At 41.3% G+C, this 15,840-nt stretch overlaps 1 protein-coding gene across 2 annotated transcripts in view; it reads left to right on the plus strand.

Moving 5' to 3' along the window:
- Positions 1–3,889, plus strand: part of CAVIN4 (caveolae associated protein 4) — a 10,121-nt gene extending 6,232 nt beyond the window's left edge. For both annotated transcript variants that reach the window (XM_049635366.1, XM_049635358.1), the window contains one exon: positions 2,849–3,889. In XM_049635366.1, coding sequence (XP_049491323.1) covers positions 2,849–3,526 — 678 coding nt within the window. In that variant the 3' untranslated portion in view covers positions 3,527–3,889. The remainder of the gene's footprint in view (positions 1–2,848) is intronic.
- Positions 3,890–15,840: the final 11,951 nt, after the last annotated feature.

The raw sequence follows: 15,840 nt of genomic DNA on the forward strand, positions 1-15,840 counted from the left end.
TTCTTCTTCTTCTTCTTCTTCTTCTTCTTCTTCTTCCTCTTCCTCCTCCTCCTCCTCCTCCTCCTCCTCTCCTCCTCTCCTCCTCCTCCTCTTCTTCGGATGTTTATTTATTTTTGAGAGAGAGAGAGACAGAGTATGAGCAGGGGAGGGGCAGAGACAGAGGGAAACACAGAATCCGAAGCAGGCTCCAGGCTCTGAGCTGTCAGCACAGAGCCCGACGTGGGGCTCGAACCCATGAACCATGAGATCATGACCTGAGCCGAAGTCGGATGCTTAACTGACGGAGCCACCCAAGCGCCCCCTACTCTTTCTTTTCCTTTTTTTTTTTTTTTGCGTTTATTTATTTATTTAGAGAGAGAGTGTGTGCATGAGTGGGGGAGGGGCAGAGAGAGGGAGAAGGAATCCCAAGCAGGTGCCACACTGTCAGCACAGAGCCTGATGCAGGGTTCTATCCCCAAAACTGTGAGATCATGACCTGAGCTGAAATCAAGAGTTGGATGCTTAATTGACTGAACCACCCAGGGTGCCCCTGTTTATACTCTTTATTACATCTTATAGTGAACATTCATTCATATTCATGTCACAAAATTGTTTCTTTACAAGATCTGACTGGAGATGTAATATAAAAGTTATTTTCCTCAAATCTGAAATGTTCTGAATTCTGAAATGTACCTTGGCCCCAAGGAGTTAGAATAACGTTAAGTGTTGTCCCATTCAGTCAGTCTCTTAATAGTCTCCTCCATCTGGTCTCATGATTTTTAATTCTTGACATTAATGACTCCAAAATTTATATCTATCTCCAGTCCAGACCTGTTTCCTGAATTCCAAGTTTGTATACTCAGCTGCCTACTTGACATCTCAGATCTCATTTTTCCCCTCCAGTTTCTTCCACCTGCTTTCTTCCCCATGTCAGTTAATGGGAAATCTAACCTTGTGCTTGAAAATCATCCTTGACACTAACACTCCACATCCAAATCTAGCAGTAAGTCCTGTCAGCATCTACCTTCCCAGTAGATCTGGAATCAGACTGCTTCTTACCACCGCCTCTGCCAACACCCTCATTCATCTCTCACCTGCCTTACCTCAGTGGTCTCCAACTGGTCTCCTTGCTTCTTATCTCGCCCCCTAGAGCCTGTTTTCAGTAGAGCAATCCTCTTACAGCATGGGTCAAATCATGTTGCTGTTCTCAAAACTTTTTAAAAGGCTTCCTATCAGACTCAGAATAAGAGCCATGGTCCTTATTATTAGATATAGAACCCCTACATAAGCTGGCCCTCTCGCTACCTCTCTTACCCCCTTTCCTCTTTTGCCCCTTGATCTGTCTGCTCCTGCCATGCTGCCTTCTTGCTGTTTTGGTTTTCCTCTCAGATATATGCATTACCTTCAGGTCTAGGCTAGGATGTCATCTTATCAGTGAAGCCTTTCCAAGCATCCTCCTCAGTCACTGTATATCTCCCTTCCCTACCTTATTTTTCACTTTAGCATTTACCACCATCCAACAGACTATATATTTAACTTGTTTATTTCTCTCCCTACAAGAATATAAGCTCTTTTACTCTGCTTTCTCCACAGGAGTTTCTCAGTTCCTAGAACATTGACTGGTGCATGGTAGGCGCTTAGAAACTATTTGTTGAATGAAGGTCTGTGCCCTTTTTGATTGAATAGTTATTTATTGAGTATAACTACTATGCACAAGGCTCTCTGATAGATACTGGGCATAAAACATAAATAAGACACATTTCTGCTTTCATCGAACCTATTATTTAGTGAAGGCCTCAGCATATAAATGAGCAGAGTTCCAATTCATTCAAACAGTGGTATTAGTGGTATTATAAGTAGAGGTATGCGCATGTCATTCTGGTGTAAACTGGAGAAAGAATTAGCTTCTTGAGGAAAGTTGGGGACTTTTTAATTGATTCTTGAAGATTTTGTTGACAGAGCTGAAAAGAGGTGAAAGGGATTAAAGTGAGCAAAAAAAAAAAAAAAAAAAAGAATAGTGAAAAAGAAAGATACAAACAGGCATGGAGGGATGAAAACACTGTGTTTGAGGAGTAGAGAGTGGTTGTGTGTTGCTGGACTGGAAAGTAGGTTTAGCTCAAACTGAAGAGCCTTCTGATCATACTAAAGAACTAAACTCTCTCCTTTGAGTATTTATGAGTTCCCAAAAGTTTTAAAGTAGAGAAAGGATGTGATAAGAGCTATGCTTTAGAAATATTTCCTGGGAAATACTTAGGTGATGCTTTGGAGGTAGACATATTATTGTACAAGCTCAGGTCTGAGGTGACAGGGGCCTGAATTAGGACATTGGTAGTGGTAAGGAGGAAGGAGGAGGGGACAGGAGTTACTAAGCAGTGTTATTGAGAGTGCTTGGTGACCTGTTGGACATGGGATGACAAGGAGGGGAAATATTGGGGTTGAAAATTCTCAGATTTCTATTTGGTTGGCACCTGGATGGGCGCTGGTGCTGAGAAACCCAGGAAAAGAAGATGTGGAGAGGATGCTGGGTCGACCTTAATTTTTGGACATGTTAAGTTTGAGGTGTGTCCCTGTTACATCCAGGTGAAGTCTATCATTTAGAATTGCATCTTCACCTTAGGAGAAGAGGAGAGGTGAAGATAAAATATTTGTGAGTTTGCTTACAATTGGATCTGAATACAGAAGAGTGGATCAGTTTGCTCTGATTGAACTTGGGAGATAAAGCAAAACAGGACACAGAGAGAGAAACCCTGAGAAATATTAATAGTTAAGGAGCAGGCAGAAGGTGAACAGCCCATGGAGGAGATTGAAAAGGCATGGCCAGAAGGTAAAAGAGCTGTTTTCTAACATGCTTTCTTTTTCTCTCCTTCAGGAGGAGATTCGGTGTCCGACATCCCTGTCTATTGTTAAAGACAGAAACCTAACTGAGAATCAAGAGGCTGAAGACGATGTCTTTGACCCTCCAATAGATCTGTCTTCGGATGAAGAGTATTACGTTGAAGAAAGCAGATCTGCCAGACTTAGAAAGTCAGGCAAGGAGCGCATTGATAATATCAAAAAGGCATTTTCCAAAGAAAACATGCAGAAGACACGGCAGAATTTTGACAAGAAAGTGAACAGAATTAGAACTAGAATAGTGACCCCGGAGAGGAGAGAAAGGCTAAGGCAGTCGGGAGAAAGGTTAAGGCAGTCAGGAGAGAGGCTGAAACAGTCAGGGGAAAGGTTTAAGAAATCCATTTCTAACGCAGCTCCCTCAAAGGAAGCTTTTAAGATGCGTAGCCTTCGGAAAGCTAAAAACCAAACTGTGGCTGAAGATGCAGAAGAGGTCAGGGAGATGGGTGTGGACATCATTGCCAGGAGCGAGTCTCTGGGCCCCATCACTGAGCTCTACACTGATGAGCTCAGTGAAACAGACCGTGAGGAGGCCAGGGCTGTATATCCTCCCACAGAAGGAGGAGAAGTCTCAACCCCCGAGGCTTTAAAAGTTACTTTTAAACCCCAGGTGAAAGTGGAAGATGATGAATCTCTTTTGTTAGATTTAAAGCAGTAATCATGAAGAAGAACTAAGTATATTATAGGTATAAAAGTCTTTAATCACAAGGTTCTAGTTTAATAGCATAGTCACATTGATAGTATAGTCATTTAAATTTATAAAATAGTGAAGTCATTTACATTTATTTATGGGAAAACATGAGTGATATAGCTGGATTCATTTCTGATGTTTAAAATCTTAAAAATAACACGAGTATTGTATACATTTCCTTATAACTTCCTTGGGAATTCTTTTTTTCTCCCCTGGGCTAACAACTTTCCCTTTTATGTCATTCTCATGGCAGCTGTGGATTTTTAAGTTCCTTTCTATTGCCCAGCAGAAAAGTAGTCTCCTAGTGAGGGCCAATTAGGTATTTGGTGTCTAAAACAAATGAAGGTAAATTTGTGGCCATCATTTGCAAGTAAACTCTCAATTTTGGCCTAGATTGATGTTGTGGCTAAGCTCCAAGGGGAATAGCCCATGTGTGGATTATATCATCCATATGTTCAAATAGAGTCATTAGTAAATTAGTAGTCATAGCTCTTTTTGATGTTTTTGCATAAAAAATGAAGTTCTGGACTTGAGCATTTGGTTCTGGCATTTTAGCTTTGCTTACAGCAAGTTATTTGGCAAGTCATTAGTAAAATGGAGAGAGTTTGTCTATCCTATCTCAGAGGACTGTTGTGTGAAGATCAGAGGAAATGTGACACATTCTGGGGGAACAGGGAGCACATCCATAGAAAACAAACCCCACTGGTTCCTTAGGAACAGAATTGAAATAATTACACCTTATGAAAAAGACTTGAGCTCTAAGCATTGAGGACCTAGGTTGGACGGAAGCTAAAGTTGGTCTTCAGAAGCCTTTTCACAGAATCAGAAATGAAAAATAAATGTTTGAGTGACATCTTTTTGTCAAAGACTAAAATCAGACCTTGGGTTTCAGTAGGGTCTTAAAATGTCTCCTGGAAACTCCTTTTTTTAATATTTATTTATTTTTGAGAGGGAGAGAGACAGAGCATGAGTGGGAGAGGGGCGGAGAGAGAGGGAGACACAGAATCTGAAGTAGGCTCCACGCTCTGAGCTGTCAGCACAGAGCCCAACGCGGGGCTTGAACTCATGAACTGTGAGATCATGACTTGAGCTGAAGTCGGAAGCTTAACCGACTGAGGCACCCAGGCGCCCCTGGAAATTCCTTTCCTAATTTTCTTTTTATTTAAATCTATGGTAGACTAGAGCTATCTTTGATCAGCATGAAGCATAAAACTATGGCTGTGTCTTCAAGAGGTTTTTCCAAATTCTTCCCTGATGCAGTGGATTTGGAAATGACCTCGTGTTTCTGGTTTCCAGAGTGAACCCCTCAGGGGCTGTCTGTCCAAAACAGTGTTCATAGGAATTCATCATAGCTGGTTTGGGAGGATTCCAGATTCCATTTAACCATTAGCCTTAGATCTAGCCAATCCCAAAGTAGATATTATTGCTATCGAGAGGAATGGTCATACTGGTCCTGCACTTCTGCTATGTTTAAATCTTCTGGTTTTTTAATGAGGAAGAAATGATGAAATTGTTGAATTTGAAAAGTTTAGACAAGCAGCTTTCAGATCGATTTTGGATGCTCCTATGGTAGTTAAAAATTGTTATAAATGTACACACACACACACACACACACACACACACACACACATCAGCTTTAAAGTAGTTGACTATGTTACCTAGATATTTGGGTTTGGGAGTTTGATTCAATATCATTTCCTCTTCACTCTGTATGATTATATAAAATCATGAGTTGTTCATCCCAAGTATCTTTTTATATTGAAAACTAAAGTGTTTACAACATTCTTTGAAAATAATAATTTAAAAAATGTTATAGTTTAGAAAGAGCTTAGATGCCTATATTTCCTTAAAGCCATAATAAAGTTGAATTTTAAAAAGATACTATTACAGAGTTTGATGTTGGTATCCTATTTGTAAATATTTTTACTAATAACGAAGACAAATAATATGGCATGAATTTGATATAGTAACCCTTTTATTTATTTTATTTTTTTTAATGTTTGTTTATTTTTAAGAGAGAGAGCATGAGGGGGGCAGGGGAGGACAGAGGGGAGAGGGAGTCAGAGGATCTGAAGTGGGCTCTGTGCTGACCAGAGAGCCCAATGTGGGGCTCAATCTTATGAACTGTGAGATCCGTGATCTGAGCCAAAGTTGGACGCTCAACCAACTAAGCCACCCAGGCACCCCTGATACAGTAAGCCTTCTTATAATAGATATGTTTCTAAGTTAAGATGAATATAGAAAGTTAGAATCTCTTTGTTTTTTTCTAGCCCTACACAGAATAAATATCAATTGGGCTAAAATATTTTTCTGCAAATATTGCTGGCAAGGAATTTTTGTAAGGATTGCTTACTGACCCATTGTATAACCAGACCTGACATTATGGAACATTTCCCATATAGATACATTTGAATTTTGATGTGGAAGGCATTATAATCTGATAGGCTGTTCATCATGGTAGACTTTGTACAATGCTAGAAACACAATTTTATGTTGCCAGAGGTTCATTGAAATCTTATACTGCTTTCTTGGTACTAGGATTTTCCCCTCCATGTCGCTTATGTCTCTTGACATTTTCCACCATATTTAGGGTATTTCTCAATTCCACATTCCTAATTTTTTCTCTTTTCACCCTGTTTTCTTAATGTAAAGAATGTCATGTAAAAAAAAATTTTTTTTAAGTTTGTTTATTTTGAGAGAGCAGAGGAGGGGCAGAGAGAGAGGGAGAGAATCCCAGGCAGGCTCCATGCTGTCAGAGCAGAGCCCGATATGGGGCTTGAACTCACGAACCGCGAGATCATGACCTGAGCTGAAACCAAGAGTCAGACGCTCAACCAACTGAGCCACCCAGGCGCCCCAAGAATGTCATTTTTTACAGGCTGCAAAATCACACACTGCCATTGCAGAGTATTCTAGTCAACATTCCTTATTTCAAAAGTTTCAGACAACACAAAATAGATTTTCTGTTTATTTTACTCTTCTGTGTGTTAAAAAAAATTTTTTTAATGTTGATTTGTCTTGAGAGAGAGAGAGAGCACAAGCAGGGAGCAGAGAGAAGGATAGACAGAATCCCAAGCAGGCTCCGCACCATCAGCGCAGAGCCCGATGCGGGGCTTGAACTTGTGAACCACCAGATAATGATGAGCTGAGATCAGGAGCCAGACACTTAGCCAACTGAGGCACCCAGGTGCCCCATTCTTCTGTGTTTTTGAAATTATACATGTTAGATTCTAAATAGTGTATTCAGTAAAACCATGAGTGGGATTTATCCTTTTTTTTTCCTTTTATGAGGCAGAACCATGCAACATCTATAGACACTAAGGCCATGGAGCCTTGTAAGTACAGCTCTGTCTTATATGCATGATAGATTTAGGGGCTTTCCTCTAAGAGTTTATGGTGGTCTGGTTCTGGCTCATTCATTAAAAAACAGGCCAAATGTGAAATAGTGATCAGGAGCATGGAAATTTAGAGAGTGTATTGGTGTGTGTGTGAACTTCCTTCAACAAGTTTTCATAAATTAAAAATATAAACCGGAATACAGTATTTTCATTTTGACTTCATTCTTTGCCATTGATGCACATTTAAGGGTTTGGTTTAGAACAAAGCCTGAAGTTCACTGTCACTCCGCCAGCTAAAGAGCATGGGTTATGTTACATAAAATAATTTCACAGAATCATTGTTAACTGTTCAGTTCTATTACGTGAAATTACTAGGCCTTTTTCTCTTTTGATACATGTTTTCTATAGCTCCTTTTATTGAACCCTACTAAAAAAGTTACAGTTTACATTACCAAAATAAGTTGTTTTGGCATATTTGAGACAAGACTTTGGGGAATGACAACTATGGTCTCAGTTCTATTTGAATTTTGGGCATGCTAGTACCTGGTCTGTAGTGAATAAAAAATGCTGAATTTTGTGTGCCATTCTTGTGACTGACTACCTCTGAGTTATGTGATGTGAGGTCAGAATTCTTCAGGGTATTTCATAAGTGAATAGGGGACCTAGGGTAAGTATCTCTTCACTGTGAGTCTCTTAGGACATCCAAGGATCCCTGAGAGGATGGAGCGGAGTGGCAGAATATACTCAGGCTTTGAATTTACTTTGGGCATCTTCCTAAAATCAGCTGTGCTTGTTTCCCCGCCCCCCTCCCCCCACCCCCGGCTCTGCCTCTTGATGCCTTTGCTCATGTCATTTGTCTTCCTTTCATTCTGGGAGATGACTTTCAGGTTCAATGATAGTGTCGATTTTCTCATTTTAGCTTGCTTTGGTCACCTCCCACCCCCTAGGAAAGGTATGATTAATTTCTCCGTATATTCAGTATATACAGTACCTTTATATGCCAGCTTCTTCTGTGTGAGGCACTGAGGATTCAAAGATGAATAGGATACAGTCTGTGTCTCTCCTTCCCCTCCCCTTTCCCAACCCTTATCTTGGGTTTACAGCATTCTGGGAGACAGTCAAGCAAAATTTCAGCAGTGTGACTAGTGGTATGTATAAGATGATGGAACTGTAGGGATGGAAGTTGCTTATATAGAATTTTGATGATACATCTGTCATAGCACTTACATTGTTCTAGTTAATTTGTTCTAGTTTATTTGTTTAACGCCTTCTAAGCTAGACTATGCTTCTCAAGGGCAGGAGATGTATTTTATTCATCTTTGGGTCACTAGCACTTGGAGAGCCTCCCATGTGCTAGCAGCTATCATTAGATATCATGAAAGACATGGTTCCTCCACTTACCGAGCTTTTCCCTGGGTGGAGGAGCTAGGTAACCCAACATTATTGTGATAGGATCCACAGATGTAAAAAAAAAAAAAGGATGGGAGCATAGATGAAGAGCATCTAACAAGCTGGTGAGGAGCTGCCAGAGAAAGCTAGAGAAGATGTTTCAGTTGCCATTTGAAGACTAATGAAGAGTCAGCTAAATAACAGAATTCAAAGCAAGATTCAGCTAGAGAGGTTGTGTGAAGTGTTTTGGGTTTTATGTCAAAGGCCATTAGAGACCCACTGATCAATCTTAAGCCATGGAGTGCATGATTTATGTTTATGAAAGGATGCTCTTGTTAGCATACCAGAGGCAGAGACACACAAGTTTCTAGCGCCCTTGAATATTTCTAGATGGGAGAGTAGCACCTAACCTACAGTATCAACAGAATTATGAATGGGATAAACTTGGATGTGTGTTGTGATGGAGAGCAAATGATAGCTAGAGCTTGGGCAAGCTATGCCATTCATTGAGATAGGAAACATGATATTCTGTCCAGGGATTCTAAGACTCCATTCGCCTGCTGCTCCTTTTACTCTCTGCTCTGATAGCCTTGGTTGCTAGTCCCTTGACATAGCCTGTATACCAAAGGAGAGCCATGCCCATACTCCATAAGTTCCCACACTAGAGGTCTGCCTAATCTAGCCATTATGGTTCTCATCCATGCTTGAAGAAGAAAAGCCTGATTTGAAGGGATCCTTTCTTGGCTCTAGCAAGCATGTTGTCCTATCTACTGGGACTCCAAAGTCCTTGAGAGGTAGCATTGCCTTTTAGTTTTAAGGACACACAGTTTCTCTCCCACCTGTATCTCCTTAAGGCCAGATTTCTGCTTGCTCATTGTATGCTACAAAGAAAAGCTACTCCTGATTCTTAGAATGTATTTTTTTTTTTCTACAATCGTTTGGCACCTGAAGATTCCAGCTAGAGCTGTGATTGACACTCCAGTGTCAAAGCAGCTGACATTACAGTGAAAGCTGCTATAACTTGGTACACTGACCAAGGCCAATTGCCCAGTTTTATGTAGCTACTCCTATCAGCTGCCATGGTTGTGGCATGAGCCTCAATCTCATTGTGGGTACTTTGGTTCTAATTCCCTGGTGTCTGTGGTGTTAGATCTGAGTTAGGGCACCACGAATGTATTAGGGGTTTGAAGATGAGGTTTGATGGCAACCCATTTTCTTTTCTCCAAGGTTCTGGCTGATAGAGTTTATATAAGAACTGCCAGCAAAATGGAGACCATCTTTATTACTGGCTGGGCAGAGGTCCAGTAAATCTCCCAAATGTAGAACATCTGCTAAATTCTGTTGGAAAATAGGCTTAGACCTAAGACAGAAGATAGGCTCTCCTGTCTCCTTGCCTGCTCTAGAGTGGCAGTGGGAGAGAGCAGCAAGGTTTGTGGAGTAGAAACAGAGTTCATTGTATCAGCTAGTAGTGAAGCCCACAGGCCTGCCTCACATGCTTACCCAGAGGGAGCAGTGGAAATGGAAGACCTCTCCTCAGGTGAGCAGATAGCAAGGAGACTGGAGGCAGAGAGATTGGAGCTCCTGGGCTAGGAGCCACACAGCCTGGTTTGTGCTATTGGGGCCTAATGTGCAGAGTTAAACAGCCCAGTGAAGGTAGTTACTACTCCTTGGAGCCCTAATTTGGACACTGAATTGAGGTGCTCATCTCCTTGGTAGAACCAAGTGGAGGATAGGAGGGTAGGATATTATAGAACCCAGCCCAGAGGAGGAGAGGGCTGGAGGAACACAGTTGTCAGATAAAGTACAGATAAGTGAAATTGTGTATTTTTATGAGAAAATTGGGGCAGTCGGACTTTGAAGGAAGGGGTGGGTAAAGAAGTTGGCTGACTTCTAAATTAAGCCATTTTTCCAGACAATTCTTGGGCTCTCGTCTCAAGAACAATTTGTTCTGATCAGTCTGACCATTACCTTCGTGAGAGCAGAAATTCCCTACCCTCAAACATTGGCTATTTTCCAAACCTTCCTGATATAATTCACTTTAAAATAGGAGAGACAATAAATATTGTCCTAAGCTTAGATTTAGAACTACAATGAGCACCACAGTCTGGGGAGTGTGGTTCAATTTCTTGCTGTGAGTCCAACTCCTGGCTGAAGTTTGTCTACAGCATAATGTTATAAAGCAGCCAAATTATCCTTAAAATCTTAAGGGCTAATAATATTCATAACTTAGAGTCTCATTAGGCCTTTTATCTAAATAAGCTTTAAATTCTCAACAAACTGGTGATGTAAATATCTTGTTTTAAAGTAAAATAAAATCCATTGAAATGAGTTTGTCATTTTAATTGTATTAGCACCTTTCAAGTGGCCACATTTATTTGGAATGTTTCCATAAGGAGAAGAAATAAATTAACAGGATTATGCATGGGATATGTTTGGCTGTACTTCAAAGCAACAGAAAAGATTTCAGAGGGAAACAGTCATATGCTTCTCTACTTTAAAGAAATAGGACTAAATTTTCTTTAAAAGGAGAGAAAATATCCAAATAGATCATAGGTTGTAGATCCAAGGAAAGTGCACCAAAATGTTCTCTATTGGAACTCATACATGTTCTTATATTAAACATCAGCAGCATTACAGACAAATCTGTGTTGGAGAGTAAAGCTGTTTAAAATTTACTAGTCATTCTTCCATATTCTTAAAAAATCATCTTCTAGTGATAATCTGCTCAAACATCTCCCTCCCCCCTCCCTTATTTATTTATTTATTCTCTCCCTTCCTTCCTTCCTTCCTTCCTTCCTTCCTTCCTTCCTTCCTTCCATTAGAATGACAGTGTCTGTGAGGGTGGAGGGGTTGGAAAGAGGCTAAATAATTGATTTGGGTCCAGAGGAGCCTGAATTTACTCCTAGTAGTTTGGTGAAACCCAGGCCATATGCATATGGTGGATTATTTTTCTTGACTTTCACTTTTTGTTTTTCTTTCGCAGAAAGGACAATGGTTATTTTTTCTCCAGGGGCATGAGGTATAGGAATGGGAGAATGGACATGGAGATAATGAAACTTAATTGAGTCTTCTGGGCAAAAATACAACTCAGCTTCGAATTAAAGATCAAAGCAAAGAACACCTTTAAATAGTGCATATTGAGTAATCTGGAGAAAGGTAACTGGGTGGTTTTCATTTGCATTGAGGACAAACCAAAATAAATGGGTTTCAAATGCAGGGGACGGGAATGGGTTACCCACGAAGAAAGGCTCCTACTCTGCAGAAAACATCTTCCAAGGAGGGTTTAAGAATTGAACAGTCTTCTATTTGGAGGCAGGGTAGTAAATAGGCCTAGAGGTGAATGCATGCATCACGTTTTTGTTGTTCCCATAGTTTTCCACAGTGGGCAGCCATGATTGTCAAATAGTTCTTTTTGTAAAACCTTTTAAAATATTGTGCATGCATTCTCTCTGAGATGTTATATGAGTTAAGAGCAAGAGACTGTGCTTCTCATCAGTAAGATAATGTCTCTCATACTTCCCATAATTCAGTGCCTTCTTTATATTAGGTTTTTAATAAGCATTCACTGAATGAAAACAAATGACTCTTGGAAGTCTGTCCCAGAGAGACACTGACAGTAAGTAAATGTAGTGTGTCAGGTGGTGATAAGTATTAGACGAAAAATAAGTCACTATGGGTGGTGTGGTGCAGGCTGGGTGCCATTTTACAAAAGGTGTCCAGGAGGACCTCTCTTGAGAAGATGGCCACAGTGTCCAGGTTTGTTCAGGGGAGAGTGTGGCTGAAGTGGGTGAGAATGGGGATGGTAGAGTGGGGTATTAATAGGCTGTGGTAAGGAGTTCAGTTTTTACTCTGAATGAGAAGGGAACATATTGGAGATTGTTGAGCAGAGAAGTGACATCATCTAATGTATTGGCCTAATTATACTTGTTGAGAAATCAAACTACTGTGTTGGTACAAAGAGCTAACTACAATTCCAGTCTTAGTTTACAGTACAAAAGAAATCCCCCAAACTCTAAACCTTTTTTTTCCATTTCTTGCTCTCTCCATAACAGCTTACCTTCCTGGCCACGTCCCAGTAAACCCCATTGCAGCTCAAGGCTGACATCTAGTGGGTACTTTCCTAACTTTATAAACCTACAATTTGGAACATCCTAGCTCTTGATTAGGAATAGAGGGTAGAAAATCAAAAGCAGGATAATAAAACAATTATTAGGAGAAGACTGATTTGCCTCCTTGTTTCTCTTTGGCTCATATTCAGGTAAGTTTGTATTTTTCTAGCAAATATTTTTTAAAAACTGTTGGGTTTAGCTACCAGATGACTGGGACATCAAAATCTTGGGCTGGTGAGGAGAGAATGAGCCAGAACCAATGGAATCAATGCTCTGGTTCTAGGGGTGGCCTGTGGTTCATTGTATGGAGTTTGGTTGACAATCAGTTTACAAAACAGGTGTGATCTCATGAGTTGGGCACGATGGGAGAAAGTCCAAGACAATGTGAAAAAACCCAAGTCAGGTGAGATTGGGTGTTTCCGAAGCTTAGGCAGGATATTTCGGTGTATTAGTTCAAGCTTTAGCTTTATAATTGGACGTCTGGCTTCATGTCTTATTCTGCCATTTACTGCCTGCGAGAACTTTTACAGGTTGCACTCTCTGTATCTCAGTGTCAAAATAGTGCCCACTTTGCAAAGATGTTTTATTAAGTCATTTAATTTATGCAAAGCACTTAACACACTAGCATTTAGTATACAGTCAATAAGAGCTAAGTGTTACTGTTCACAGGAACCACAGGTAGGCATCAGAGGTAGAGAAGCAGGTTGTTGTAGTAATACCACCTGCTTTGAATATATAGATATATTTTGCCCCCAGCACTTAGCATTAACAGAATTTAGGTTTTAGCCATTTTGTATATTTATATGATCCATTTTATCTACATCGATTGGGGTAGTTGAATATTCTGTTTGAGGTATATCATTTATGCCTGACAGAGATTAAAACTGTTTAGTGGCTTTCATTACTTTTAGGAAAAAAGACCCAAATATTTAGCTCTGCATCACCTGGCTCCTGCCTGCCTCTTCATTTTCGTCTCTTACTGCTCCTCCCTCTCAGTTTCTGCATTCCAGATTTGCTGGCCTTTTGGGTCCTCCAGCTCCTTGTTCCATCTGTCACAAGACTTTGCAATTTCGTTACCTTGTCCACACTGTTCCACTCCCACCCCAGCCTCACAACCAAGCTCACACCTAGTTAATGCCCACTCATCTTTGACACTTTAAAAAAAAATTTTTTTTATTTTAACGTGTATTTATTTTTGAGAGACAGAGACAGAGTGTGAGTGGGGAGGGGTACAGAGAGAAGGAGACACAGAATCTGAAGCAGGCTCCAGGCTCTGAGCTGTTGGCACAGAGCCCAGTGCAGGGCTTGAACTCACAAACTGTGAAATCATGACCTGAGCTGAAGTCAGACGCTTAACAGACTGAGCCATCGAGGCGCCCCTTGTCTTTGACACTTCCTCGGGGAAACTTTCCCTGCCTCCACCCCCACCCCACCCCCACCCTCACTCTGCTGGGCAAGCCTCCCTTCTTGGTAAGATCTCATAGCATTCTGCACTTTAATTTTCCTTCAGAACACTTACCATAGTTTTAAAGTATATATTTGGATGATTATTCACTTCCCAACTAGACTGTAAGTATCTTGGAAGCAAGAACTATGTCTATTTCACCCATTACTTTGTTCCTGCCACAGTGCTTGGTGCATTTAGATTCCTATTTTTGGGGGGAGCCTGGGTGGTTCAGTTGGTTAAGCATCCAACTTTGGCTCAGGTCATGATCTCACAGTCTGTGAGTTCAAGCCCCGCGATGGGCTCTGTGCCAACAGCTTAGAGCCTGGAGCCTGCTTGGGATTCTGTGTCTCCCTTTCTGCTCCTCCCTTGCTCAACGCTGTGTCTCTCAAAATTAAACGTTAAAAATTTTTTTTAATTAAAAAAATTTAGACTCCTATTTTTTGAATATGAAGAGACTAGTCTGAAGGATGAGGGATCTTATTTTAAATTAAAATATAGAAATCAGTAAAACACTTGATAACTAATGGAGTATGGGGATGTAGTGGGTACTGTGGTGTGATGCCCAGTTTTCCTCTTGTAGACTACTCATCCCTCCAGATGCTGAGAATTTTTTTTAAAAATGTTTACTTTTGAGAGAGAGAAAGCACACCCATGTGCATGTGAGTGAGGGAGGGTCTGAGAGAGGGAGAGAGACAGAATCCCAAGCAGGCTCTGTGCTGTCAGTGCAGAGCCCGGTGCGGGGCTCAATCCCATGAATGGTGAGATCATGACTTGAACCAAAACCAAGAGTCAAACGCTTAAGACTGAACCACCCAGGTGCCCCACATGCTAGGAGTTTTGATGGCCAATGCTTCTCACCCTAGACCCTCTATAGGAATTGCCCACAGGAAAGAGAGCCACCTTACCTAAGGTCACGCCCCTTCCTGAAAGCAGGTCACTTGCAGTGACAGGTTAATGGGGGGCATGTGCTCCACTCATTGCCTCAGTGAAGTGCCATTCCAGGTCGTGGTAGGATTGACTGAGGCCACTGTTTGAACTGCATCAACTGTTCAACCCCCTCCCACTTCACCTTTCCTCCCTCAGGCCTCACATGCTGTTCCTGAGAGCTTGTCTCCTCCCTCTCCCCCCAATAAACCACCTGCACACAAGTCTCAAGAGTCTGTTTCCCAGGGAACAGACTGAGAACTGTGGGCGAGGGAGAGGGAGGATCCTAAGGTAGCTCCTCAATTTCTGTTTTGAGACAGCACATGATGCCATCCACTGAGATGAGCACAGGAAGGTGATAATGTACAGGAACTGAAGCAGGTTTGCTGGAAAAGGTAAGTTTTAGAGGTGTTAAGTCTGACGTTCCTGTGGGATAACCAAGAGTCTGAAGCTCAGAAGAAAGGTGTAGGCTAGAGGTGTATGTAGACTTGGGGTCACTGGCACTCCAAAATGACATGAAAAAGCTTGCCTATGAACGGAGAGTGAAAGAAACAGGACTAGGGTGGCCTGGGAACCAACAGAGGGAGACAGGACAAATGAGACAAACTTGTGGCAGATAAAGAGTGATCAGAGAGGTAGGAAAATGAGTGTGAGCATTAGGAATACCAGTGGGTGTGCAGAGGGGTTTACAGGGATTACAGGCATAGATGTGTCAGGTGTAGATAGTATAGCATGTAAGTGTTCGTTCACTAGATCTAATGTCACTTGCTGGGGATAGTTTTAGTGGAGCCAGATTCCAGTGAAGTAAATGGGGTGGGGGTGGGGATGAAGAAATGGATGTGGTAACCTTTTTACAGTTTTCATGAGTTAGGAAGAACGAGATAGCATTGAGGATCCAAGACAACAGGAGGATATTTGTGTATAAATGATTCCGGAGATGGGCTGAAGGAGAAGGTCCAGTTAGAAAAGTATAAAGTGGAGGCCATAGGAGTGACAACTAATAAGTTCTTGAGAAAGTGATACATGATTGAACACACAAGATTAATCTTGGCGAAGTGAAGCCAAATTACTACT

Source organism: Panthera uncia, chromosome D4 (assembly GCF_023721935.1).
Source record: "Panthera uncia isolate 11264 chromosome D4, Puncia_PCG_1.0, whole genome shotgun sequence".
Lineage (NCBI taxonomy): Eukaryota > Metazoa > Chordata > Mammalia > Carnivora > Felidae > Panthera > Panthera uncia.